General features: G+C 54.1%; 3 protein-coding genes across 6 annotated transcripts in view; 1 reads left to right on the plus strand and 2 right to left on the minus strand.

Annotated features, from left to right (window-relative positions):
- LOC130833450 (DDIT3 upstream open reading frame protein) overlaps positions 1-2,243 on the minus strand; it is a 3,478-nt gene extending 1,235 nt beyond the window's left edge. The window contains exon 1 of the mRNA XM_057703133.1: positions 1,966-2,243. Within this exon, the coding sequence (XP_057559116.1) occupies positions 1,966-2,031 (66 nt within the window). The 5' untranslated portion in view covers positions 2,032-2,243. The remainder of the gene's footprint in view (positions 1-1,965) is intronic.
- MBD6 (methyl-CpG binding domain protein 6) lies at positions 2,234-11,386 on the plus strand. Of its 4 annotated transcripts, XR_009048483.1 has the most exons (14): positions 3,958-4,277; positions 5,308-5,371; positions 5,551-5,687; positions 5,986-6,088; positions 6,219-6,381; positions 6,610-7,662; positions 7,840-8,501; positions 8,779-8,932; positions 9,116-9,285; positions 9,415-9,828; positions 9,935-9,987; positions 10,203-10,266; positions 10,418-10,914; positions 11,172-11,386. XR_009048483.1 is itself a non-coding variant. In XM_057703127.1 (13 exons), exons 3-13 carry the CDS (start codon positions 5,575-5,577, stop codon positions 10,490-10,492), a joined length of 3,024 nt encoding a protein of 1,007 aa, XP_057559110.1. In that variant the 5' UTR covers positions 2,234-2,290; positions 5,308-5,371; positions 5,551-5,574; the 3' UTR covers positions 10,493-11,386. The 4 variants fall into 4 exon arrangements, 3 of the variants coding, with proteins under 3 accessions (XP_057559110.1, XP_057559109.1, XP_057559111.1); XM_057703127.1 differs by lacking the exon at positions 3,958-4,277 and adding an exon at positions 2,234-2,290 and having other exon boundaries at positions 10,418-11,386; XM_057703126.1 differs by having other exon boundaries at positions 10,418-11,386.
- Positions 11,387-11,540: 154 nt separating this feature from the next.
- On the minus strand, positions 11,541-26,180 carry DCTN2 (dynactin subunit 2). Its single transcript, XM_057703131.1, has 14 exons — positions 25,971-26,180; positions 24,994-25,062; positions 16,573-16,669; positions 16,350-16,411; positions 15,932-16,030; positions 15,513-15,673; positions 15,169-15,322; positions 14,682-14,747; positions 14,428-14,466; positions 14,171-14,248; positions 14,005-14,076; positions 13,666-13,768; positions 13,460-13,551; positions 11,541-11,989 (listed from the first exon to the last, which is right to left on the minus strand). Exons 1-14 carry the CDS (start codon positions 26,004-26,006, stop codon positions 11,903-11,905), a joined length of 1,215 nt encoding a protein of 404 aa, XP_057559114.1. The 5' UTR covers positions 26,007-26,180; the 3' UTR covers positions 11,541-11,902.
- Positions 26,181-26,814: the final 634 nt, after the last annotated feature.

The raw sequence follows: 26,814 nt of genomic DNA on the forward strand, positions 1-26,814 counted from the left end.
GTATATTTCCAGTCTAGACCTCTCCTGGGACCTGCAATTCTAACTGCTTACTTGCCATTCTCCTTTTGGATATCTAATGTGCATCTCAGACTTAATATGTCCAAAGACAAACTCCTGCTGATCTTCCCCTTCTTCCAAGATCTTTCCCATCTTGGTAAACAGCTCTAGTTGCTTGAGCCAAAAACCTTGGTATCATCGTTGATTCCTTGCTTCTCACACCCCACAATCCAATCCAAACCACCAGCAAAACTTAATTCATTCTTCAAAACCCCAGAATCTAAACAGTTCTCACCAATTCCATTGTTTCTAATCTAGATCAAGTTACTGTCATCTCTCTTGGGTGACTGCAGAAACCTCTTGACTGCAAAAGGTCTCCCAGTTTCTAATCCTGCAACCCCTCCCAGAGTCTGTTCACAACAGCACCCAAAGTAAGCTTTTAACATGTAAGTCAGGCTGTGTCATTCCTCTGTGAAACGTTCTCATTTTACACATATTAAAGGCTAAAGTCCTTATAATGGCTCAGAAGGCCCTCCACAATCTGCTCCTTCCTTGCCCTGCTTTTCTCACTGACCGCTCTCCCTCTTGCTCACTAGTCTAGCCAACAGGCCTCCTGTTCCCTAAAGATACTATGCATGCTCCCACCTTAGGACCTCTGCTCTTGCTATTCCTTCTGGAAAGCTCTCCCAGCCACATATCGCATGGCTTGCTGCCTTGCCTCTTTTTAGGTCTTTCATTTAAATGTCACCTCAGTGAGGGAATCCCTGACCACCCAGTGTAAACTGTAACCTCCACTCTGCATTCTCTACTCTTCCATGCTTTGGTTTTTTTCTTTGGCACTTACACATTTGCTTATTGTATGCTTCTTCCCACTGAAATATAAGCTCTGTGAGAGGAGAGATTTTTTTTCTCTCTTATTCACGGATAAATGCTGGGCCCAAACTGCATGGCACGTAGTAGGTGCTGGTTAAGCATCTGTTAGGAATGTGTGGATAAACTCTCCCCAGTCTCTCATAGGGAAAGAAGGATGAAGCCCAGAGGCAGAGCGGCAGCTGCCTATCCCTGGAGACTGTAGATGCAACATCGTCCTGAGTGTTTCTCTGCAGGGCTGTCCTCCCTGGGGAACCCTCCTTGCCTTCCAGTGTGTGGGACATAGCTTTCATCAGCAGTGGAGCCCCAGGCCAGAGGGTTGCAGAGCCAAGCAGGGGGCTGACCTGATGCAATGGTTACACACAGATTAGCTGAAGACAGGACAAGGGGAAAGAGGCATGGACCGATCCCAGGGGAAGGACAATCCACTGGGGAAACCCCCAAATGGCTTCCCACACTTAAAAGATCCAGGATGCTCTCTTGTGCAGGAGGCTTAGGGACCTCTGGGGAAAAGGAAAACTCATCTCCGCTCCCTGTCCATCGACACCCCTCTTCCTTAAGGCTTGTGTCAGTCTCTTTTAAGATTCTGCCCAAGGGTGCGGAATGAGTGTCCTGTGGAGGGTCCAGAAGCCCCAGCTACCGACGTGGCTATGCTGGCCCTGCGACAGGACTGGGGGTGGGGTAGAGGGAGGGCGCTGGTGGCAAAGCGGCGGCAGCGGCCTGAACCACGGTCACCAGGCTTCTCGGCGCGGAGGTGTGTCCTATTGCCCCGCCTCCCACCGGACAGGCCTGACGAGGAGGCCTGGGGTCAGCAACGGGAGAGGAGAAATCTCGGGGGAGCTGGGGCCCCTTCGCTGAACAGCACAGAGCAGGACCTGTGCTCCGGGCGGGGGTGGGATGCTGCCGTCGTGAGAAGAGGAGCGGTTTGCAAGCTAGTTCTGAATAAACGATTCTCCTCATCCCTCCCCAGGACGGTCACTCACTTCACTGCGGAGGGGGTGGGGCCACATCCTTAGGAGCGGATGCCGTAACTTCGAGGGGACAAGTGGTATTCGCGAGGATGCAGGGGTAAAAGGTAAATGGGGGATCAGTACTCGCCTCTCTCCTCAGGCTCCGGCTCTGACTTTGGCTCTGTCGCTGCCACCCGCTCATCTTCAACATCATACACTCTACTTTCTAGACTCAAGCCTCTGACCTCGACAGCGCGGAGCCGAGATCTTTTAACAGCGCCTTGCCCGCCTCTCTGGGCCGGGTCCAGAAGCCGGCCAATCAGAAAGCGGCACGCCGGCACTGGCCCCGCCCCATCCCTTACGTCCGCCACTCAGGAGCCCCGCGGCACCGCCCCCATCGCTCCCTCCCGCTTGGGGGTCGACTTCGCGTTGGACCCGGAAGTGGCTTTGGGTCACGAGGCTTCGCGGAGGAGGTGAGTGAGTCATGCGCGCGCGCGCGGAGGGGAGAGCTGGAGGGGGAGGGGAGGAGAGGGGGGCGGGGATGATGCAATGTTTGGCAACCGGTGTCTGCGCGCGCACGCGCAGGGGACTGCGAGGGTGGTGGGTGGTGGGAGGTGCGGTGGGGGGGGGGGGGGGAGAGGAGAGAGGGCGGGGCGCCAGCTCCCGGCACCCAACGGCCCCAACGTTCTTCACCCGCGGTCGCCCGCGGGCTGCGGTGGGAAGCCTCCGTGCAGCTTGTCTCCCTCAAGGAGCTCTTGTTCCGCCCACCTGACATCAGCCCCCGTTGTACCGCCTCCATGAGAGACTCCCGTTTTCCTTGCCCCTCATCTACTCCCCGCTTATGGACACAAGGTCTTTTAAAGCTCCCTCCTTTGAGAACTCGCATCCGTCCACAGGATTGTTTGCATCTTCTCGGGTCTTCTCAAAGGGGTCTTCTCTTTTAGCCCCCGGGCTCCCTCCAGAGAGGCCAAGGAATTGGAGTCCCCTTGGTAGTCCCTCTCAGCTCCTCCTCGCTGAAGAGCACCCTTAAACTTTCATCTTTGTGAAGTTTTTGATGCGCCCTCGGCATGCCAGAATTGCCATCCTTTGCCGGGTGGCCGCGAGTCCCGCTGCCGCCCGGATCACCTTCCCCAACCAGCAGGCCCGCCCTTCCCCGTGTCCCCGGCCGCGAGTCCTGTGACTTCCCGCTGTGAGGAGCTGGGCCCAGGCCTCCCGCCGTCTGCGCGTGTGTCGCCCGGGGCGGTGCGTGCACGTGAGCGCGCGACTGCCGTGGCCGGGCCGTCGGGAGCCCCGAGTCTAGCCTCGGCAGGGGTCCCGGCCCGCCCGCCACCGCCTCGCCCCGTGCTTCGCGCTTTTGTTCCGAAATACAAGATACCTAGTTGTGAAAGTAAAATGAGGGAGTTGTGAACTTGGAAGCAGCCTGAACAGAAGTGAAGAGCACCGTGAAAACGCAGAGCATCTTTCTGGTGCCATTAGGTAGAAAGCAGAGGCCATGGGGCGGCCTGTTACACATCCTGTCACACCCTCGTGGGGGCAGCCGGAGTTTGTCCCGAGTAGGAACTGTCACCAGGCCGGCTGCGGCCGGATGGCAGGCACAGGCGGTGGCGTGACGGCGGCAGGTCCTTGGCCGGGCCTGCACCATTGCTCCAGAGCCCCATTTCTCCTCCTGTAAACGGGGGCTGGGGGGGGGGTCGGAGCAGATGGCCTCTCCTGGCCCAAAGACGTGACCAGGTTGTCAGTGACAGGCAGAGGTCATGTGACTTGACAGGCCGGGGTCTTGTTGTGACACGTTGACCTGGGGAGGCGGGTCAAGTCCCAGCACACTAGCCGGGAAGCCTCCGGGGCGGGGCAGGGCAAGTCGCGACTTTCATCTTTTCGGGCCGGCTCCTCCAAGACCGGCATTCCTGGCCCCCCCAACACATTGTGGCTTCGGAGGGGCCCTCCCCGGGGAGGGCTGGGATTGGCCACCCGTGGCCGGGAAGAGGCGCGGATCCTTCCGCGGAGGGCGGCGGGGGGGCCGCGTGGGGTGTTTGTTCTCCTGGGGATTAATGGGGGGTTGTGGGGGAGGGGTAGGCGCGCTCCCGCATGCGCACTGCGGCCCCTCCAGTTGGCTCGTCGTTGTCCGCTGGGCGGGGGCCCGGCCCCGCCCCTCTCCCGTCCGGGCAGCGGCGGCGGCGGCGGCGGCGGCGGCTGCGGCGGTGGCGGCGGCAGCGACGGCGGCGGCGGTAGCAGCCTGCGCGGTGCCTTCTGGGAACGGAATCCCCAGGGCTGCCCCTGGCCCCCATGGCGCATGCGCGGGAGGCCGCTCGGTGATCCGCGGCGGCGGCGGCAGCGCTTCCTGCTAGGACCGGCCGGGGCCGTACCGGAGGCTCGGGCTCCGCCGACCCTCCTCCCACTCCCTCCCACTCACCCTCTGGGCCGCGACTGCGCAGGGCGGGGCCGGCCGAACCATGGGCCGCGGTGAGTGCAGGGCCCGGCCCCCCCACCCCGCCCCTCCCCCTCCCCTCCTGTGCCTACCCTCTGCCCCTCCGCGTCCTCTCGGCCCCTTTCCCTGGCCCCATCCCCGCTCCCCCGCCCGCACCTGCCCCCACCGTTGTTCCCTCTCACTGCTTGACTTTTGCCTCCTACACCTCCCTCCCCTCGGTGCTTCGCCCACCCTCCGCCCGCCCTCTCCCCAAGTTCCTTCCTACTTCGTGCGCCTTCCCCTCCTCCCCAAGCCGAGGGAAGCAGGCTGGGTGACAGGGCGCCTTGTTATGAGAGGGAAAGTTTAGAAGCCGCCAGTGCGGGTTGGCAGCGATGGTGAGGTTGGAGAGGATACTTGCAGGTTTGGGGGGCGTCCGCATATATGTCAGAGGAGAATCCCACCTGGCGCTCATTTGAAGCCAGTGGGACAGGAGGTGCTGAATCCCCTCGCCTTAGGCTTGGAGGAAAATCAGGAGTTTTTGAGAATCATGGGAGAAGACAGAGCTGTGATTCCAACCTTTCTTAAGATCTAAATGAACTAGATCAGTGATTGCCTAGTGGAGCCAGGCATGGGGGGAGTTATGCTGGTACCACCCCAGGGGGCAGTTGGGCAATTGCCTGGTGACCTGTGGGACAATGTGTACTTTTTGTATGGTCTTTCCGAGGGGGAGGGAGCAGCAGGGGCCAGACTCTCTGGGAAACCTCCTAGTGCCCTGGTATTATGGGAATTAGCCCACACTCTTGGCTGAAGGTTTCTGTCCTTGGTGGGACAAAGGGGCCTTACCCTTTATATGTTTAGGGATTGGGCTGTGATTCCTTGGTCCCTGGAAGTTGAGGCTTTGACCCTCTGGTCCCTAAGGACTGGACATGGAGAGGATGGTTGTGGACTCACCCAGCAGATCCCTGGGGTCTTTATGGGTACCAAACTCATGTTATTAAGGATCTTTCCCTTGAGAGTATCCTGGGCTGTGATGCTTTCCTAGACTGGGAAGATTCCTGACAGTTCCTTCTCTCCCCTGTGTTGCAGGTGTGGGCTAAGCCGGCGGCCCCGGCTTTAGACTGGACCCCACGATGTTTGCAGAGATGTTCAGGTAGCCATGGTGGGATGGCAGAGGGTCCCCCTCATTCTCTCTCCCAGCTCTCTGAGGGTTTCCCCTTGCCCCCAGAGTTCTCCTCAGTCTCCCCACAACCTTTGCTTTTCTGGAGTATTCCCTCAGGTACCCCGCCTAGTTTAATCCTTCTAATGCCACATGGATGTCTGTGTTATCAGGCACGTGGGAGCTGATTACACACAATGAATGGGGGCAATGAGAGCAGTGGAGCAGACAGAGCTGGGGGCCCTGTGGCCACATCTGTCCCCATCGGCTGGCAGCGCTGTGTTCGAGAGGGTGCTGTGCTCTATATCAGGTGTGGCTCCCCAAGTCCCCCAGTTTCTGTCCCCAGGCCCTTCACTTGCCCGAGTTTTCTCTCTCCCATCGCTCCTCTCAAAGCCCAGGTCTCTGGTGCCCTGTTGCTCTCTTCTGTTCCTCTTCCTTCCTCAGTCTTTTTGCTCTCTGTGTCTCGGGCCCTTTTTGTTTGCTCTCTTGGTCTCTTCCTTACTCTCTGCCCTTCCTAGGAAGGTCTTTGACTAATGAACTGTTCTTTAAGAGTGTCTCCCAACTCAGTGTCAACTAACCCCATGCTCTCTGACCCTGTTCTCTCCCAGCCCAAGTGGCACAGAGCTGTCTTCCTTGGAGCAAACCCGGAGCTACCTCCTCAGCGATGGGACCTGCAAGTGCGGTCTGGAGTGTCCACTCAATGTCCCCAAGGTCAGAGTGGTGAGGGGTGCCAGAGAGTACAGGGATAAGCTGAGAGAATGAATGCAGATCACTGACTATGTTAGCTCTTCTCACAGATCCTGCTCCCTCAGGGTCCCTGTCTGTGGTTTGTACCTTCCAGGTTTTCAACTTTGACCCTTTGGCCCCGGTGACCCTGGGTGGGGCTGGGGTGGGGCCAGCATCAGAGGAGGACATGACCAAGCTGTGCAACCACCGGCGGAAAGCCGTTGCCATGGCAACACTGTACCGCAGCATGGAGACCACCTGCTCACACTCTCCTCCTGGTGAGTCTTCTCCTCTTTACAGAGACTGAGGAAAACTTAAGGGCCTGCAAGAGAGATGTTGGGAGGAGCTCTCTGAGAGGGAGCAAGGGGAAGGGTAGAGTGGAGAGCTGTTCCCTGAGAAGAGGGCACAGGGAAGCTGGGAATTTACGGGGGAAGGGATGGAGAAGACAAAAGAAAGTTCTTGGAAGGGGAGCCACAGGTTGATCCTTCGTTTCTCGTTTATTGCAGGAGAGGGAGCGCGCCCCCAAATGTTCCACACTGTGTCCCCAGGGCCTCCCTCTGCCCGCCCTCCCTGTCGAGTTCCTCCTACAACTCCACTTAATGGGGGTCCTGGCTCCCTTCCCCCAGAACCACCCTCAGTTCCACAGGCTTTCCCCCCTCTAGCAGGCCCTGGGGGGCTCTTCCCACAGCCAAGGCTTCCTGACCCAGTCCCCTCTGGAGGCAGCAGCAGCCCTTGTTTCCTCCCAAAGGGCAATGCTCCCTCTCCAGCTCCACCTCCTCCACCTGCCATCAGCCTCAATGCTCCGTCATATAGCTGGGGAGCGGCTCTCCGATCCAGCCTGGTGCCCCCTGACTTGGGCTCTCCTCCAGCCCCCCATGCCTCCTCCTCACCCCCTTCTGACCCTCCTCTCTTCCACTGCAGTGATGCCTTAACACCCCCTCCCCTGCTCCCAAGCAATAATCTCCCTGGCCCCCCTGGCCCCCCTGGTCCTGCCACTCAGCCACCAGTGTCTTCAGCCACTATGCACCTGCCCCTGGTCCTGGGGCCCCTGGGAGGGGCCCCCACGGTGGAGGGGCCTGGGGCACCCCCCTTCCTTGCTAGCAGCCTCCTCTCTGCAGCGGCCAAGGCACAGCACCCCCAGCTCCCCCCTCCCAGCACTTTACAGGGCCGAAGGCCCCGTGCCCAGGCGCCCTCCGCGTCCCACTCCTCATCGCCCCGTCCCGCTCAGCGTCGTCCCCGCAGACCCCCAACTGTATTGCGATTGCTAGAAGGGGGAGGCCCTCAAGCCCCTAGACGGAGCCGTCCTCGGGGCCCTGCTCCTGCCCCCCAAGCTTTCCCTCTCCCTGAGCCATCCCAACCAATGCTCCCTTCTGTGCTGTCCCTGCTGGGACTCCCCACCCCTGGCCCTCCCCACTCTGATGGAAGCTTTAACCTTTTGGGGTCAGATGCACACCTTCCTCCTCCCCCAACCCTCTCCTCAGGGAGCCCTCCCCAGCCCAGGCACCCCATCCCGCCCTCCCTGCCTGGGACCACCAGTGGCAGCCTCAGCAGTGTGCCAGGTACGTGAGCATGGTAGAGCCCTTTCTCCCTTTGGGTGGAAAGAGACAGCTAAGGCATGTAAGGGAGAACTTAGAGAGCTCTGTGGCGGTTTTCTGGGTTGGGGGCAGGAAGGTTGGATTCTCTGGACTCTGGGGGAAAGGACCTCCCTTGAGCTGAACCTCTCTTTTCCTTTGCAGGTGCCCCTGCCCCACCAGCTGCCTCCAAAGCCCCCCTAGTCCCCAGCCCTGTGCTTCAAAGCCCATCCGAAGCGCTCGGGATGGGGGCGGGCCCAGCCTGCCCTCTGCCTCCCCTGGCTGGTGGGGAGGCTTTCCCTTTCCCCAGCCCTGAGCAGGGCCTGGCGCTGAGTGGAGCCGGCTTCCCTGGGATGCTAGGGACCTTGCCTCTCCCTCTGAGTCTGGGGCAACCTCCACCTTCTCCGTTGCTCAGCCACAGTTTATTTGGCGTGCTGGCTGGGGGAGGGGGACAGCCTCCCCCTGAGCCCCTGCTACCCCCACCAGGGGGACCTGGCCCTCCCCTAGCCCCAGGCGAGCCCGAAGGGCCTTCACTTTTGGTGGCTTCCCTGCTGCCACCACCCCCCTCAGACCTTCTTCCACCTCCTTCCGCACCTCCTAGCAACCTCCTTGCCTCTTTCCTGCCCCTTTTGGCCCTGGGCCCCACAGCTGGGGATGGAGAGGGATCTGCAGAGGGAGCCGGGGGTCCAAGTGGGGAGACATTTTCAGGTTTGGGAGACCTGCCCCCCTTGCTGTTCCCCCCCCTTTCAGCCCCCCCCACCCTCATAGCTTTAAATTCTGCGCTGCTGGCTGCCAGCCTGGACCCCGCTTCGGGGACGCCCCCCCAGGTGAGGATAGGGGTGAGTGGGTAGGACAGAACCCTGGTAGAATCAGAGATGGGAGCTGGGAATCACAGGCTTTCAGCTTCATGTCTGAGCGCTTCCTCGGGGCCTTTGGGGAGGGCTTAGTTCTTGGCTGGGGGTAGGATGGCTGCAGGAGCTGGGTCTGTATTTAATAAGCATGGCCTACTCACGTGAGGCTTCCATGAGACTGTGTATGTGAAAGTACTATAAACGTATTGAATACTTTACACATGTAAACATTAGAACCGTTCTTTCTCCTTAGCCCTGTGTCCTGAGTGCCCCCCAACCTGGACCACCTACCTCCAGTGTCACCACGGCAACTACTGACCCGGGGGCCTCCTCTCTGGGCAAGGCCCCCTCCAACTCAGGGAGACCCCCTCAACTCCTTAGCCCTCTGCTGAGTGCCAGCCTGCTGGGTGAGTCTGAGGGAAGACACTGGTGTGGGAGAGAAGAGAGGAAGCAGAAAAATTGGGAGTGGAGGCTGGATGGATTAGGGAGGAATGTCTTTGAGCACTGGGTAAAGCCTAAAAGAATAATAGGGTCTGCTCGGCCTAACGGGTGTGCCTAGAGAGACCCCTGACTTTACAATTCTTCAACAGGTGACCTGTCTTCGCTGACCAGCAGCCCTGGGACCCTCCCCAGTCTGCTGCAGCCTCCTGGCCCTCTTCTCTCTGGCCAGCTGGGGCTGCCGCTCCTCCCTGGGGGGGGAGCGCCTCCCCCTCTCTCAGAGGCTGCTAGTCCCCTGGCCTGCCTGCTGCAGAGTCTCCAGGTGAGCCTGTTTGTGCGCGTGTGTGTTGGGGAGAGAACTGTTTCCCAGACTGGAAATATAGACATGCTGAGTTACAGTAGCAGAGGGACTGCATTTGAGACTGACGGAGAGTTTATGTTTTGTCTGCAGATCCCTCCAGAACAGCCAGAAGACCCCTGTCTGCTCCCTGAGAGCCCCACCTCAGCCCTTGAACCGGAGCCTGCCCGGCCTCCCCTCAGTGCCTTAGCCCCACCCCACGGTTCTCCCGACCCCCCCGTCCCTGAGCTGCTCACTGGGAGGGGGTCAGGGAAACGGGGCCGGAGGGGAGGAGGGGGACTTAGGGGCATTAATGGTGAGGCCAGGCCAGGCCGGGGCCGAAAGCCCAGCGGCCGGCGGGAGCCTGGGCGACTGGCCCTCAAGTGGGGGGCACGTGGTGGCTTCAATGGACAAATGGAACGGTCCCCAAGAAGGACCCACCACTGGCAGCATAATGGGGAACTGGCTGAAGGGGGTGCTGAGGCCAAGGATCCATCCCCTCCTGGGCCCCATCCTGAGGACCTTAAGGTGCGTGCAGAGGGGTGGTGGTCTGGGCACCGAGGCTCTGAGGAAAGGTTGAGGTCCATGTGCCTTTTCCTAACTTTTCTTACACACACAGTCCATCTTTCCTCAGGTGCCCCCAGGGGTAGTCAGAAAGTCTCGTCGTGGCCGGAGGAGAAAATACAAGTGAGTATTGGGCCCACCACAATACTGGCCTTCTTGTTGGGTTTATAGAAATAGCTAAAGAGTTACTTGGCTTTCAAAAAGGCAGATACTTCCTTGAATACGAATAAGAATATTATGCTTTTACTATCCAAATGTAGAAGAGTTTCTCACCCAAGCTCTGAAATTCAGCTGGTGCTTGGGGAGGTGTTCCTGATCACCTGTGCCCCTTATTGCAGCCCCACCCGGAACAGCAACAGCTCCCGCCAGGATGTCACCTTGGACCCCAGCCCCACAACCCGCGTAAGTGTGCGTTCCTGTGTGGGTGGCTAGGAGTGCATATAAGGAAGGGATGAGGCAGGAGGAAAAAGGTTAGCGGGAGTGGGGAGAAAATAAAGGACTTCCTGATTACCTAGCTGCTTGATCACTTCTTTCAACTTCCCCTCTTGTATAGGCGGCTGTCCCTCTGCCTCCCCGGGCCCGCCCTGGCCGTCCTGCCAAAAACAAGAGGAGGAAACTGGCCCCATAGCAGCCATACCTGGAGCTGGATCTGACCCTGACTGGGGAGAGCTGAGTGCTGAGCCCTGGGAGCCCCTGCCAGCCACCGGCACCTGTGGACAGTGGGTGGGGGCATTACTCCCCACTCAGAGCACAAATGCAACCCCTTCCCCCACAGTCCCCTCCTGAGCCATTGCAGGGGGTGGGGACGCTCACCCCCTCCCCCCCAAAGCCATGTCACTGAAGAGGCCTGGGGGGGTGGTATATGGCCCTCTCCCCACCAGGCTAAGGGGAACACCCCCTTCCCCAGGTCTTTTATTTGTTTAAGTTATTTTTGCACAAATGACTCTTTTATATTTAATTCGACTTCATTGCCTCCCTTCTTGAAGCCAGCAGGCTCAGTTTACAAACCTGTGAGCTACTGTTGGCTGCTGCCCTTCTTCCCAGTGAAAGGTACAAAGCAATAAGCATCTGGCACCCTCCCCTCACCCCCGCAACACCCCTCTGCCTCTGGCTCAGGTTGCTCAAAGCACAGATCCCCTCTTACCCCTGTCCCCAGGTTTGAAACACATAGCCTCATTTCAAGGTGTAGCCAGCTTCCCTCCACTTTCCTCTGGGCTAGGGAAAGGGGGTAGGGGGGCAGAGAGAGCCGTCGGGTCTCTCCTCCCACACACACTACACTGCCCCTCCCCCCCCATGGAAATGCTCAGAGACGCTGTGATGACGCGACTGAGGGCTATGCAACGCGGTCCAGCCGGAGCGGCCAGCGTGACCAGCTGTCCAGGGGCTGCCTCCTGCCTTTTCTTTTGTAAAGACAAGACCTTTGGGAGTTTTAATTCTGTTTTGTACTTGCCCTGTGGGGCCTCCACTGCTTTTCTATGGGAGACACTCTTAATTTAACAGATGAGAATATTTTGAAACTCTGGCTCTGACTCTGTCCTCATTTTTTCCTTAGTTCTTTTGTAAGAACGGGTTATAATTTAAATCCTTCTCTTGTAGTAGAGAGTGGCTTAGGCCGTCTGTTATGCTGTGAATGTCTCTCAGTGCTGCCTCTTCCCCAGGAAACAGCAGAGGCCACACAGAGTACAACAGCATTTAATGGTCAGAAAGAGTTGTACAGTATTACAGTCAGCCACAGAAGCTGTGCTAGAGGACAGGACCCACTCCTTCCCCACACCAGGCAAAGCACTACTGGACAGGAGCTGGCACGTGGCTGGGCCCACGTCCTCATCCCCGTGGCCTGAGGGGAGACCACCATCTAATATCCCCCAGCTTCCACTACTCTTCAGAGGAGGGGTGTAAGCCCCACATGCAAGAAAAACCCCTTGCCCCCAGTGTCAAATGGGATGCGAGAGTTATGATTAAGGGGAAACCCTGTGTGAGGTGTTAACGGAGTTCGAAGGGGTAGGGATTACCCCTGCTCTCCATTTCCCAAAGGTGCTCACTTTCCCAGTTTCTTCATCCGTTCGTCAATGTTGGCAAAATTTCCCTCCACCGTGGCCAGGTTCTCACGCATCGTTGTCTGCACCTAGGAAGTGACAGAGCTGTTTTACTCTCTGTCAGGTTCAGGTGCTTACCTGAGTGAGGACCTGAAGAAATTCTCTTAAGAGAAGACAAAAAAGAAATGGAGGGGAATTCCTTGGTGGCCCAGTGGTTAGGACTTGGCACTTTCACTGCCGGGGCCCGGGTTCCATCCCTGGTTGGGGAGCTAAGGTCCCACAAGCCCTGAAGTACAGCCAAATTTAAAAAAAAAAAAAAAAAAAAAAAAAAAAAAAGGGGCTTCCTAGGTGGCGCAGTGGTTGAAAATCCGCCTGCCGATGCAGGGGACACGGGTTCCATCCCTGCTCCAGGAAGATCCCACATGCCGTGGAGCAACTATGCCTGTGCACCACAACCATTGAGCCTGCGCTTTAGAGCCCGTGAGCCACAACTATTGAGCCCACGTGCTGCAACTACTGAAGCCCACGCGCCTAGAGCCTGTGCTCCGCAATAAGAGAAGCCACAGCAGTGAGGAGCCTGCGCACCGCAATGAAGAGTAGCCCCCACTCACCGCAACTAAAAAGAAAGCCCGCGCACAGCAAAAAAAGACCCAACACAGCCAATGAAATAATAAGTAAGTAAATAAATTAATTAAAAAAAAAGAAAGAAATGGAAACACAGCTTATGGGCCCCAGAGCAGGAAGGTGACCACACCGGTGGCCAGGCTCCCTGGGAACACCAGGGACCCGGCACAGGTCTGCCAAGCAGGCAGGCCTCTTAAGAATTCCCATCCTGACTTCAACCAAACAGTTCTTTCACCTGTTTTATGTAATGAGGGACAAGTAAGATTTTGTTGAAATGAGGGTTTCACTGGTCCAAAATTTCAGAAAACTGCTCTGGAGGAAGCACATATGATACCAAGCACTTTATCTTGATGGTCCTGTGACACCAGACTCTCAACTTTAGTGCCTTCCCCAGCACTGAGAACAGTGCCTTCAACAGAAACCGAGGACTCGCTATGTGCTGGGCGCTGCTAAGAGAATGAAGGAAGAGGTGAGGCTCACTGCCCAGCATCAGGAAGGAAGTGGCAGAACCGGGTGGGAGCCGAGCTCCTGATTTCGAAGCCCATGTGCCGTGCGATGTGCTGTGCTCAGGAGCATATCTGGTTGAGGACCCAGGAAGGATAAAACTAAGCTGGAACTACAGAAGGAAGGGGTAGGTTTTATAGAAAAAACTAAGGTTTACTGAACTCCTAGCAATTCACTTATAGTAACTCACCTAATCCACACAACTCTGAGGTAGGTATAATTTCCAGATGGTAAAATGGACGTTCTCAGGTTAAATAAGTTGTCAAACGTCCCACAACCACTGAGAAACAGTATGGAGACTCAAACCAAGCCCCCACCACACCACCATGCCACCAAATGGGCTAAGGCAGACCCCTATGGATATAAAGCTGGAGAACCTAGCCTGTGTGTGCCGGGGAAGGGAGGTAGCCGACCAATAAAGGGGCACACACCTTGGTCAAGAGGGTGGCGTTGTCCTTGAGGGAACACGCGATCATCTGCTGTGTGGTGTCCAAGTGTGTCAGGAGCTGACCAAACTGCATGGCTATGGAAGGTGTCAGAACGTATGTGTAGCATTAGACTCCAAGACCAGAGGGAAGGGAACAAAAGTTGCCCACTTTCCAATTCCTCTTAGCACCCCTGGCAGCTGGCCTCCCACCTTGTTCATGCAGCTGCTTGATGGTGACAAGTCTCTGCACCAGCTCAGGAAGGGTGGAGGCGATGGGGCTCCAGCGCTGTATGGTTCCATACAGCTGGTGCACCTGGAGGCACAAGACAGTGGCCAGCCTTCAGCAAAGTACACACTGACCACTTCACTAGGGTGAGGCAGGGTCAACTTGCGGGCTAAGAGGGAAGCACTGCCTTTTCTTAGCTAATAAGAGCTTATGAAGACGGGGACCTGAGGATTCAGTGCGCTCATGCTTTGCTTTCACCACCAGGAAGAGTACATAAAGGAGCAGGAAAGGGTATGAAGAAGGAGGAAAGGTATCTTCCTGACCTTGCTTTGTGTATCTGCATCCTCTACAGAAGCTTTATGCTTGGCAATCTCATTCACTTTTCCCAGGACACTCTGAAAGCACAGATTTCAAGGTCGATAGTAAGGGTATCTAGGGCTTCCAAAGTCCCAAAATACCTATAATCCAATTTGCCCACCCACTTAATACCTGTAGCCGAGCCTCCACTTGGTCCAAAACTGCAAGGTCCAAGGCGCTCACTTTTGCCTGCAACAGCTCCACAGTCTCCTGGGGGCGGGGGTTAGGACAAGCTTCATGAAGGGGAAAGAATCAGACTAGAAGAGACCACCCCATATTCCACTGGAGGTAATTAATAAATAGCTACAAATTCAAAAACAATTTTCCAAGCAAACCCAATCCCGATATCCCCTCTGCAATCCAAACACTCCAGTTCCTTTTACACTCACCATAAGGCAGGCTCCCTGCAGACCTGCAGAAAGGGGATTCTGATGGGGAAGAGGAGGAAAGACGTCAGTGGTTCTTCTCTCTCCATGTGATTATCACCTTCTCCCATCCTTTCTGGTTCTAGTGGGCAACCACTGGCTGATCCTGTGACTGGAGCCCTTTCCTGCCTCCTCCCAGAATTCTGCGCAATGCTGTGGCCCTTAGGGCTCAGGGTGCAGGATGTGAGGGTGGGACTAGGTAAGGGGGAGCACCTGACCTGAGCATCCTGATCACAGCGCACAGCTGCTTCCAGCTCTGTCAGGCGCTTCTCGAGCTCTGCCACCTAAGGGGAGGAAGGGGGGAGATGTGCCAAACAACTGCCTGCTGCTGCAGTGGGAGGTAAGATCCTGCTCGCCGCCTGTCTGCTCACCACTCCCCCACCCTGTCCCCCCACTCTGCCAAGGGACTTCTCTCCCTGGAACACATCCCTAGTGACAATCTTAAAGTCTTCATTGAGAGAAGATGGTGAGGGAAACATGGAGAATGAGACGTCAAGAGGAATCAAGCGTTCCCAGCGCCCTCTCCCCAGATGTGGTCCCTTGGAGGGTGGCAGGAAAGTCTCTAGAGTCACATCTCTCCTGGCCCCTCAAAGTATATTACTTACTTACATACACACACACACATACACACACACACATACACACACACACATACATACACACATACACACACACATACATACATACACACACATACATACATACTTTGGCAGCTTGAGAGAACTTGTCCTGCTCAGGTCGAGAGTGCAGTTCATACGTGACCAGGCTGCTCCCGGGGGCGGTCCCACCGCTGGTGGTCTTTCCCCCTGAACCAGTCCCTTTGCTGCTCTTCACTGCTTCCAGCTGCAGCAGCAGGCGCCTGGGTGAGGAAGCCAGGAACAGATCATCATGGCTGGGAGGATGGGGTCAGCCCAGCCACTCTCATTTCTGCCTCATGGTCAGCAGGAACGCACAGCTAGGCCCCCTCCCCTTCATGTGCCTGTCAGCACCTGGCTGAGTCCCTCTACACCCCAATCAGCAACGGTTTCCCAAAAAAGTCTGGCACCCACTTAGCCAGAGCGCCATCGGGGTCAGTAAGGTTGATTGCGGCATCTGGTCCCAGCAGCTTCTCCAGATGGGAAGCAACCAGCTGCTGCTTCAGGGCTGCCAGCTGTTTAGCCAGCACCACGGGGGTCAGCTTCTCCTCAGTGGCTGACTCCTTCACTGTTGTCTGGCATGAAAACAAACAGACAGTGAGGGGTAGCAAAAGTGAGTCAAGGAAAAAAAACAGATCAAGACCCTTAAAGACAGCTGTGGCTGAACGTCACTGGGATGGTCCTAGAGCACTGAACGTAAATTCATGGGCATTCCTAAACTCTGAAAACCTCAGCCCCCTGATCCAGGAGCTTAGGGTAGCTTCTCCTCCTGCTGGGAGGTCTTCCTTTGCTATATAAGTCACAGCAGAGGGGAGAAGAGAGTTGATAGTTACCTTGATTTTCTCAACTTCAGTCGTCAGCTCTTGGACCTCATGCAATAGTCTCTGGTACTTTTGCTGGGGTGTCTCCTTCACTCCCAGACCCTCTCCAAGCTAGAGAGCAAGCACAGATGGTGATGTCACATCTGCCAGTACAGGGAACCTCAAGAATTTGTCCAAAGCCCAGGCCTAGTTTGTAAGGGTATCATACCCAACTCAGAATCCACATCATCCTAGTACAGAAGAGCTGGAGATAGCTGGAGGCCTGGAGACTCTCCAGAGCAATCAGCAGGGGGACAAAGCATGCCCAGCTGCATCCTGCTGGGTTCCTCAGGACCCCCAACCAGAAAGAAACCTGGAATCCCAACTGTATCCCTTGATCTCTCTCTTAAATGCCCGCTACACCAGTCCCATCAACACACACATAACAAACCATCTCATATTCTCCAGATTCATATCCCGTTCTTTTGGTTTTTCCAATGCGATCTGAGAAATCTGCCAAGAAAAGAAGATGGAATTGAGGGCCTGATCACGACCCAGGGCGGTCATGGTCCCAGGTGACTGTAAGGGCTTCCATAAGACAGCTCTTTCCCCAAAGCAAAAGTCTGTAAGGCCCGAGGTCAGGCTTCCCCAACCAACTTCCAACCCAGTCTCACCAAGTCCCTTTGTTCCCACTCTCTTGTCTTTGAACTTGTCATAGGCAGCATTGGGATTGACAATGATGTGCTCCACACTTGTACTCGTCAGCTCCTCCTGCAGGAACAGGTAGTTCAGGCCAGGGGCAGACTCATTCCACACTAGAACTTCCCCAACCCCACAAAAATCCCCAAACCATTAGGAGACTGGGCCCTACTTTCCCAAGGGGAAAGACGGGCAGCTCCGCTCCAAGCTACCGACCCAGGTTCAACCTAGGAAATGAAAGCTTCCTGGTACATTTGGAGTCTCAGTTACAGAAATAGTAACACCCTGAATCAACTGGGGACAGGCAGCATAACCTCCGCACCCACTCTGTACAGAAGCCGCCCCATCCCCTTCCCTCCCCAGTGCAACGGGGCCCCCCCAGGCACATGGCACACACCATGCACTCAGGGCAAGAAACCAACCGGACCTCTTTTAACCTCCCCGCCCCCCCCCCCCAAAGTAAATTTCTTTGCTGCCAAGGAAGTTCATTTTGAAGCTACCCTCCCATCCTTGCTGGAGGGAAAGAGGAGACCATCAAGCCACTAACTCTGAGAGTGAACGTCAGGACTCTCATATGCTGCTGAAGGGGAGATACCAGCTCTTAGATATAAAAGGAAGGCTGGCAGAGGGCCCGCCAGAAGCCTTGTTTCCAAGCTGCTGTGAAGTCAGGGAATTCAGGGGATAGAGAGAAGAGGAAAATGCTTACTGTATTATTTTTTTTTTTTTGAAGTTTTTGGCAATGCCACACAGCATGTGGGATCGTAGTTCCCCAACCAGGGATCGAACCTGCACCCCCTGCATTGGAAGTGTGCAGTCTTAACCACTGGACCACCAGGGAAGTCCCTTACTATATTATTTTTTAAAGGACATCTTAGAAGCAACGAGCACAAGCTGTATCTATTTGCCAAGTCCTGAAATGGAGAGAGCCGAGGATCTTTTCGCAGAGAAGCTGCAGCACCTGCCTCTTCTCCCTGATCCCTCTGTGGTTTCTCGAGCACTGAAGCTCTTCTATAAACAGGTGACATGGGAAAGAAAGGGAAAGAGATTTCACCCTAGAAATTGAGGCAGAAAGGTTCCCTCCTTGCTAGATATCTATTAGCGGTTCAGATTCTAATAACTACACCAAGACCAAGCCCTCCAGACTGCATGTCTCTCCTTCAATTGTCAGCAGTCCAACAGGTCTCATTACGTTACTGAAGGAAGCGGGAGACCAGGAATCTTTTTCTGTTGGGGTGGATGTCACCTCCTACAGGAGGAAGGCAAAGTGAGTCTTCTTTCCTTTAACTAGAACAATGGTTCTCAACCCTGGCTGCACAATAGAAACACTTAGAAAATGTTTAAGAAAGAAAGAAAAAAAAAGGCCTGCACTCGCCTCTGCAGATTCTGATTTAATTTTATTGTTCTGGGGTAGGGCCAGGGTAGTAGGCCAGTTTAAAAGCTACCCAGGTTGGGACTTCCCTGGTGGTCCAGTGGGTGAGACTCCATGCTCCCAATGCAGGGGGCCTGGGTTTGACCCCTGGTCGGGGAACTAGATCCTGCATGCATGCCACAACTAAGAAGTCTGCAAGCTGCAACTAAAGATCCTGCATGCCACAACTAAGACCCGGCACAACCAAAATAAATAAATAGATAAATATTAAAATAAATAAATAAGTAAATAAAAGCCACCCAGGTCATTCTAATATGTATCCAGGACTGAGAATCTCTGTCTGCGTGTGTGCTAGGGGTTGATTGGGAGCGGTGGGGGGGGGGGGGGGGGGGGGTATGATGGAGAGACATGGAGGAAGAGCAGCAGACACAAGCTCCGTCCTTCATCTCTTCTCTGCTGTTACAGAGGGAAGCAGTATGAGTGACAGTTTTATAAAAAAGGCAGGAGGGGATAAGGAAAAAACATCAACTTTGATCTTTACCTCTTCTTCAGGGAAATGCGGGGCAGAGAGGCAAGAGCTAAAGATTAAGGGAGAATAAAAGGGTTCAATGTCCCATATGCCAGTGTCTAGGGGAAGAAACCAATGAGTCCCAAATTATTCTCTCCTTAATTTTCTCTGAAACATTATGGCCAGAGCACCCACTGGCCAAATAATCGTGTGGTCTCTGGCCTCTAAAAACTGTTTGTCTGAGAAGGACTCACGTTCAGGAAAGAACATCACCCTCAGAAGTTCACCCTCAAGAATATGCCATTCCTCCCCGTGAGTGCCCCGATCAAGGCCAAAGAGGTAGAAAAAAAACCCAACTTCTTTGGGAGGCATAGTCTACAGGAAAGAAATTAATCACAGCTACCATTTTGTTAAGCCCTTATTATGGGCCAGGCACTACGCAGATGAGAACCTACTTTCTTCTTTACTCTCCTAAATAGGGAGGGAAGGTGTGGAGTTAAAAAGGGTCAATAAACAGAGCGTGAATTTCAGAGGTTGTGGACAGTAGCAGGGATGGTCAGTGCTTTCATCTCACTATTCCTGCTGCAGGAGCACATCCTGAGTCAGAAGCGCTGCCCGACGCTGGCATCCTCTCGGAGCCTCTCTGAGGGTGTGGTCCCTGGAGACTTAGGTGGACAGCACACTTTAGCCCTCCGGTGGCACCTACTCCGCCAGTGTCTCGGAGATCTGGGGGCATGGGCTGGAGGTAGTGTCATTACAGTGATTCGTGAGATGGGAAAAGGTCAGCTAGGGCTGGGGCTGAATAGCGGGACAAAAGATTTAGTAGAGACAAAAGGACAGAGAAACAACTGCCCATCACAGCACACCCCGTTAAAAGCAGATGAAAGGTCAGGCTTCTTACCAGCTCCTTGTGGTTTCCCCAGAGGTGAGAAAATCAAAAGAGTTAAAAGGAAAGGGAATGGGGAAATGGGGGTGAGGGAGGGAAAAAAAAGACAAAATTGTTATTAGCAAATTGTCACATGCACTACATGACAGTCTTCAAACACATTGCACCACAGGGCCCAGGGGAGCCTAGCAAAATTTCAGCTGGGGTCACCACATACCCCAAGAGAAAGAAGAGCTTGGGACCCTTTCCTCTCTGGTCGTGAGGATGTCATGAAGCTTTGCCGTTAACAGCAGCAATTCAGGATCACCTGAGGACTAGCCGTTAGAGGCTGCAGGCTCGTGGCATGGAAGAGGAAAGTGGGGGGAGAGAAGGCTGTGGGGGAGGGGAAACTGTAGAAATGGCAGAATGTGAAGCAGAGGCTGTGAAGACAGATTCTGAAGACCTACAGCTGACTGAGGGTCCATGATTCCCAAAGGGGGAGTTCATGGCTCAAGTCTTCCTGTCTCTCAGCTGCCCTAGTTCTGAAGCATTAGGCATTTGGATGGCAGCATCAGTCACAACAAGGGTGCCCATGTGGGTGGTTTGATACGACTTCATGTTAAGCAGAACAAAATATGTCAGGTACAGATGGTGAGTTTAAGGAAATACGAAGTACGTAATAGAAGCCCCATCGTCTTTCTCTGTTGCCAAGGGAGAGGCAGGGCAAACCCTGGTCCCTCGTGTAGGCTGGTGTGTTGCATCCATCTTGAGTGGTTGGGAACTCACCCTACAGCTCTGCGGGTTCCAGAGCAATTCTGCTGTGATGTGCCGGCACAAAGAGTCCAAAAGACACCAAGATTCACAGCCACCCGACATGTGCAGAACATACTTCTTCAACCCTCTGTTCATAAGGTTCACAGGGGTTGGAGGGTATACAAGGGGGAAAAGTAAGAGTATTTCAAAGAGGCCGTCTTTTAGTCCAGGCCACAAAGACAAGGCTCCACTTCCAGGCAAGAACTGCCAGGAGAGGAAATCCAGCTGTATGCACCGGCCCTCCAGGAACTCTACTGACAGGCGACAGGAGTGTATATGAAAACACATGATAGGATAAAAACAATTGCATCCTGCCCCAGAGATTTCAGCTAGATACATCTGAACTTCAACCTCTCCATTCCCTGTCTCATGCCAGAGTCCAGCCTAGTCGAGACGCCTCTTTCAGCTCAGGGCACAGGTGGCTGCAGGTCCTGTGGTCTAGGCTGGCATGTCTCTGCAGAGTGGGTATGAGCACTCACAGGTGCAAACACACAAGGGGAGGCACACACACTACACCTTTTCCTTACTTGCCTCACCAAGCTAAGACCAGCTTGAGAAAAACCCAAGGAAAAGGAGAGGACAATGGGCCATAAGCTCAAGTTCAAATCACGAGAAACAAGCAGAATGGGGAAGAACAAAAAAATAAAAAAAAATGAAAAGTGGCATATTAGTTTGTACACAGTATATACCACCTCCAGGTCTGACCTACGGGTAGGCTGGAAAATGAGATTTTAGGGATAATTTCTGTAACCTGAAATAGTAACCTACTACACCCAGCCAACTTGATTAGAAAATTCTAAGTGCCTGGGCTCCAGGTACCAGTTTACCTGGTACATGACTCCCAGTCCCTCTCACTAATAACCTCCCAGACTCCCCAGGGCTGTCTGGCTAAGTGGTTATGCCTCAGAGGGCAAGACCTGAGGTTCTAGATCAGATGCGGGAAGAAGTCACTGCTGCTCTCTGAGCCTGTTCAGCCTCTGTGCCAACACTGCAGCCAGGGGGACTTCAGAACCATGACGACAAGGAAGATGGATAGTGCTGTAGAATAAAACTGTCCCGGATGGACCAACACAATGCTGACCATCCAACCACTGCTAAAGGAGGAGGGTACAGAAACAGAAAGACTCATTAAAGCACAAAGAACCCAAGTGAGTACCCTAAAAGTGCACATAACACCCCTTTCCTATCCCATTTCCCTTTCTCTAAAGGCTTGGCGTAGAGGAATATTAAAACGAGGTTTTTACCAGGGATTAATTCACACAGAGCTAAGAAGTGAGCACTGCTGCTGTTCTCCTTGTTCTTCACCCTTGTCTAGTATGGCTAAAAGTCACTCCCTTCCTCTTAACTCCATCCCAGCCTGCGGAGGAGAAAGGCAATCCCCTTCCAACTCCAGCTCTTAAATGCCTCATGTCCAGAAGCATTCCTAGTCTCCGTGTTTCTGTCCCATCCTCCACTGGACAGTTTCATTCTGCAGACCACACAAGGGGAAGAGGCAACGACTCGTGAATCACAGGTACGCTTCTAAACCTTAAGGATCTTTAACCACGAGGCCAGCAGGTCCCTTAGCGACCCAGCTATAGAGATGCATTAGAATTTAGAACATCAGCTGCAACAACATCACCATGACAGGGCATTGCATGCGAGATGGCAAATGAAAAAAACATGCAGAGAAGAAGCATCGAATGGTCTTACTTGTGCAAACTAGTGTCCAGGCAAGGTGGTGAGGAGGGAGGATGGGGGAAGCATTAGGAAAAACTCAGGTAAGTTCAAGTGCGCCAACAGTCAATGAACACAATCCAGCATACTCTGTGATATCCCAAAGGGTAAGGGAGACAACCTGCCACCTCACAGCTCAGACTGGCCGAGTGTCCAGCATTAGCTACACTTTGGAGACCAGAAGCCTCTGCCAGAGCCCACCAAACGAAGGCTAGATCATTTCCCCTTCACACGGCATCAGGGCAGTTACGGCATGAAGAGAGGAACTAAATTCTGTATCAAAAGCATGAGCAGAATGCCTCACAGACCCAAAGGTAGGCTGTGGGCCCAGGGGGGAAGGAATTTCTATTGGGAATTAGCTTTCCTGACATTTTAAGAAAAATTTCCAGAAAGCCCATCACCCCAACCAACCCAGCAGCGCGTGAAATGCAGAGAGGGGGTCCTGCTAGACTGAGAAGGAAAGAGCTGGCCGGTGTGGTTTTCTGGCCCATTCACTTTAGAATATTTTAGTTCCTGCTAAAACTGCCTTGAAGGGAGAGCAGGAAAACCAGGATCATTTTTACCAAAAATAAAACCTTTTACTACTTTCCTCCCCCATCCTCCCCACTATGGGAATCACACACCTTTATGTTTAAGGTAAACTAGCCATTACGATCTTTAGGGGTTATTATAGGATATCATTTCCTTCAGCAGCCCAATTTCTTCCACAGCGGAGCAATCGGAGGGAGGAGGAGAGAAGACAGTGGGGGCAACGCCCACTGCCTGTTTCTGTACAGCCGGAGCGTGCCCTGCAAGGCTCCGCGAGAAGCCAGTCACACTGGCAGTCTGCAGGGAAGGGAGCAGGGCAGTGGCAGGCCGCAGTGGGAAGAGGCACTTTCTGTGCTACCTGCATATATTACCTATTTTAAAACCCAATACAACTCAAGTTGAAGATAATCTGGAGACTACGGCAGAGTGTGCTCTTGCCAGGAGTTGAGAAGGTCATTGGAACGTCATGGTTCAGCCTCAACAGGGGTGACGCGCACTGTCACGGGTAACAGGTCTTGGAAAGGCAGGTGAGAAGGGGACAGGCCATTAGTGAGAATCCAGGCCTCAGAGAAATGAGGTTTCTGAATCGTCTAAGCACAACCCACTGCTCCTCAAGTTGCACATTTACGTCGGTATTAAGGGCAGTGGCAGAACCATTACTCAGCTGACTTCCCGAAAGCTGCCCTCCTAAGGCCCATAGGGACACGAAGGGGCCAGAGACATGAGCTGACGACAGGAAACATCTCAGGCCTCCCTCACTCCCACCAGGGCTCCTGACGTAGCTGAAGCTCTCCCCACCCCACTCACTCCTCCCCAGAGATGGAGAGCCATTTAGCTGAGCCTTAGGTGATAGAGGCAACTCGGCTCCTCTTGTATTCACCATCCAGTTCCTACACACTTCTATACTGGCATCCTGGGCTGTGCGCTGCAGGAAGTGAACACTCGTGGTGTCCTCTACCCACCAGCCACCCCGCTAGATGCTACTCAAATAGGCTGCTCAGGCTCAGCGGGGAGAAACAGCCAATCAGGGCTGCACATTCAGATTCTTCCATGCCTGGGATGAAGGTCCTGTTCTTTTTAATTAGAGATAGCCCATAACTTCAAAAGGAAAATTATAATGTATATTTTGGTGTGGAAAGGGGACTGCTATGATATAACCTGTTTGTATCATAGCCAGCAACAAAGGGACAAAGTTCCACTCCTTATCTCACCATGAAGGCTTGATATTTTACAGGCAGAGGCCTAGACCAGAGCTGAACGGTCTCTGAACTATGGCAGTAGAATGGAGTTCTCAGTGTGTACGCTCCTGCCCTTTGAGGTCAGACACAGCTTCCTAATAAGATAGCTCTTAGAGTGACAGGTCCACATCTAGGTCCTGAGCAATGACAACACCTGCATTATCTCCGGATACTCAAGCTTGGGGGACAGACTGGCATGCCAGCAAGTACAGAAGCAACAAGGAACACACCACTCAGAGAGGGGACACCGAAGTTGTTCCCCACAAAGTAGGAACCACTTCCACATGGGGGAAATCAAATAGGGAATAAGTGAGTACGCCAAGCCATACATTATAAGCCAGCAACCAGCATTCTCCAGAACTATCCAGCCCCACAGACATACCCACAGGACTTACAGACACACATACTGAGCCTGTTACCAGACTCCTGGTCACAACTTTATTAAGATCTCACACTGTCAATGCGACCCTAGTCCAGCTCCCCTTGGAAATTATAGAACCTAAAACACATCCTATAAGACATGCTAATAGATTTTTGCTCCCCTTGGCACTTATATACAGAGTTTGTACTATGTTGCTATCATTCACTCAACTTTTCCTTTCACGGTTCCTATAGGTATCCTAACTCCCCCATTAGTCTGGGAGATTTCTGAGAGCAGGGACATTTCTTCCTCTGCATTGCACAAAAATCAACACAGAATGAACGCATTCAATAAACAATGCTAAGTGGTTTTCCTTATGGTTAAAATGTGTCCATAGCTAATTCCTTCTTCCTGAGCTCTTCTTGAATCTGAAAGTACTACCAGGGCCTCTCCCCTGCTGATATGAAAGGTTTATGTTCTTCCTCAAATTTGTTTTGCTGTGACCAGATCTCTTATCTTTCTAAAATCTCCAACTCATTTTCCTGCTCCTTGCCTAATGGATACTGGATATTCACATAAAAGAGTATTCCTCTACACTTCAAAGTCTAGCTCTTGTTATGATACTAATGAACACCTATCCAGTGATGTATTTTATGAAACAGAAAGCCTAGGTCTTAGCCACAAGCAGCTTGTAAGCGCTCAGGCTTCATGATTCATTACTATGGACAAGCACCCAGGGGCCTGTCACTAGCCCCCAACCTGTTTTGAGATATTTCAATTTTACTCAAAAGGCCCAATTATCAGGCCTCTTAGCTGTAATTGCACTGACCTGACTCCCCTTCCTGGCACTGCTCATTTGCAAGCCCTGCAACCTACACACCACCCAGGCTGGGTTGGCATACCCGCTTATTGCTATGGCTCGCCAGAAAAAGGAAAAGGCCTGCCTGGGGGAGAGAGCTCAGAGTCCACATGAGTCCTGAGGCAGCACACAGCCTTACCGCATCAAACTCCGCTTGGTCATCCTCAGGCAGGTCGCTGGTTTCATAAACATCTGGCTCGTTCCTGGCCTGCAGGGAGAAGCAGTAACCACCCAACCTCACTACCCAGCATCCACCAACACCGCTGATCCCACTCCACTTGAACAAGTTAACAGAGAAGGCAGGCTGTGACGCCAGGATTCTGCCCCTTCTTCCACCTGCCTCGTGACCTGCATGTCAGTTCCCGCGTCTTGGAGGGGTGGGGATAACAGTGGGGACACCGGATGCTACATGGTGACTGTTAAGTGATGACAAAGATGTTACCCTGAATCTGAAGGGGGGGCGGGTCCTCGGGAGTCATTATGTCTGAAGTAGGAGACGAGCTATCATGAGGCCCCGTACACACTACCCTGGCACAAGGGCTAAGAGTGACTCAGGACCTTAGAACCCAAGGTCCTATCCCAACCCCCACCCGACAGTGCAGGCAGGGCAGCACAAAGGCAGGGCACACGCTGGCATGTGCGGGGGTTGGGAAGGGGGTTCCCCAGAGGGCAGAGTTCTCCATCTGGCACGGGGGGGCGGGGGGGGTTCTGTGCCGGGAATCTCTTCACTCTCGGCAAGGTGAAGGCCATCACCACACGGCCTGGTGTGTGCGTCTGGGGAGGGGGTGGGGGGCTCATGGGAAGATGTGGGGAGACACGGCTGGTGCTGACACGGGTGGCAGGAGCGCTCGAGCACACCGGGAAGCGCCCGGAGAAGACTTCTGGGCCGAGACACCGGCGTCTGCCGGAGAGGGGCCTGGTAGGCCGTCCCTCGGCCCGGCCCAGTCGGGTCGGAGGAGTCCGGAGGCCGCAGCGGCCAGTCGGGGAGCTAGCGGCCTGAGCCCTCGGGGCGGAGACGGGGTCGCCGGCGGGAAGGGTCACGGGCTGGTGTCTGTTGGGGGTCCTCAGGAGATCGGGGGCGCGGTCTTGGGGAGCCAGGGCCGACCGTGTACTCACAATGCCGGGAAGGTCGGCGTATTTAGGGTCCGCCATGGCGGCGGCGAGGCGGGGTTGGGGGACCGGGGCCTCGGTGGAGCCGGGGCCGGTGTTCGGGTAGGGGAGAGGCTGGGTCCGGGTCCGGGTTAAGGCGGCCGCACAGGGAGCGGCGGAGGAGGCGGAGCAGCGGGAAGTCTCGCGACAGGAGTAGTACAGGGGACGGGTGAAGCAAAAGTCGCGAGAACGGCCCGCGGCCACACCCCTGGAGAGGCGGGGATTGGCGAGAACGAGGCCGGGGAATGAGGTAATGGCGGCGAGGCGACGCCTGGGGTTGTGGGATGCGTAGTCTTGGAGCACCCGGCTCGGGCGGGGACCCACAATAACGGGCCCTGGGAGTTATCTCATACTAGTTATTTTCTCTCATTTTCACATCGAGTCTGTGAAAGAACTTTTATAATTCCTGCTTTTCAGATGCATAAATTTGGACTCCCAGAAATTAAATGACTAGGTAAAAATAACACACCTAGGCATGCTATGGGCTTCGGAACAATAACAGCAAGTAAAATTTAGTAAAGATTTAGTCGTGTTAGGAATGAGAAAGTTACGTAACCTGCTCAGGTTAGGGCTGTCAGATAAAATACAGAGCACCTAGTTAAACTGGATTTCAGATAAACAACTAATAGTCTTTTCAGTGTATGTCCCATAGGATACGTGGGGTCTACCAACACACACAAATTATTAGTGTTTTATCTGAGATTCAAATTTAACTGGGCATCCTGTTTTTGTTTTTAAAATCTGGCAATTCTACCTCATATTCGTAAATAGGCACTTGGTAGCACCATGTCTATCTGAGCACCCTCTGTGC

The sequence above is a fragment of the Hippopotamus amphibius genome, chromosome 12 (assembly GCF_030028045.1).
Source record: "Hippopotamus amphibius kiboko isolate mHipAmp2 chromosome 12, mHipAmp2.hap2, whole genome shotgun sequence".
NCBI classification, from domain to species: domain Eukaryota; kingdom Metazoa; phylum Chordata; class Mammalia; order Artiodactyla; family Hippopotamidae; genus Hippopotamus; species Hippopotamus amphibius.

What these genes read in the sequence shown, in the direction of transcription:
- MBD6 (XM_057703127.1), top strand. Translation starts at nt 5,575, where the DNA reads ATGAATGGGGGCAATGAGAGCAGTGGAGCAGACAGAGCTGGGGGCCCT. An exon ending in CAGCCTCAGCAGTGTGCCAG is followed by an intron (nt 7,663 to 7,839) that starts GTACGTGAGCAT and finishes TTTCCTTTGCAG; the next exon opens with GTGCCCCTGCCCCACCAGCT. An exon ending in CCCATCCTGAGGACCTTAAG is followed by an intron (nt 9,829 to 9,934) that starts GTGCGTGCAGAG and finishes ATCTTTCCTCAG; the next exon opens with GTGCCCCCAGGGGTAGTCAG.
- DCTN2 (XM_057703131.1), bottom strand. Translation starts at nt 26,006, where the DNA reads ATGGCGGACCCTAAATACGCCGACCTTCCCGGCATT. An exon ending in AGTGGGAACAAAGGGACTTG is followed by an intron (nt 16,412 to 16,572) that starts GTGAGACTGGGT and finishes TTTTCTTGGCAG; the next exon opens with ATTTCTCAGATCGCATTGGA. An exon ending in TGCAGGGAGCCTGCCTTATG is followed by an intron (nt 14,249 to 14,427) that starts GTGAGTGTAAAA and finishes CCCCGCCCCCAG; the next exon opens with GAGACTGTGGAGCTGTTGCA.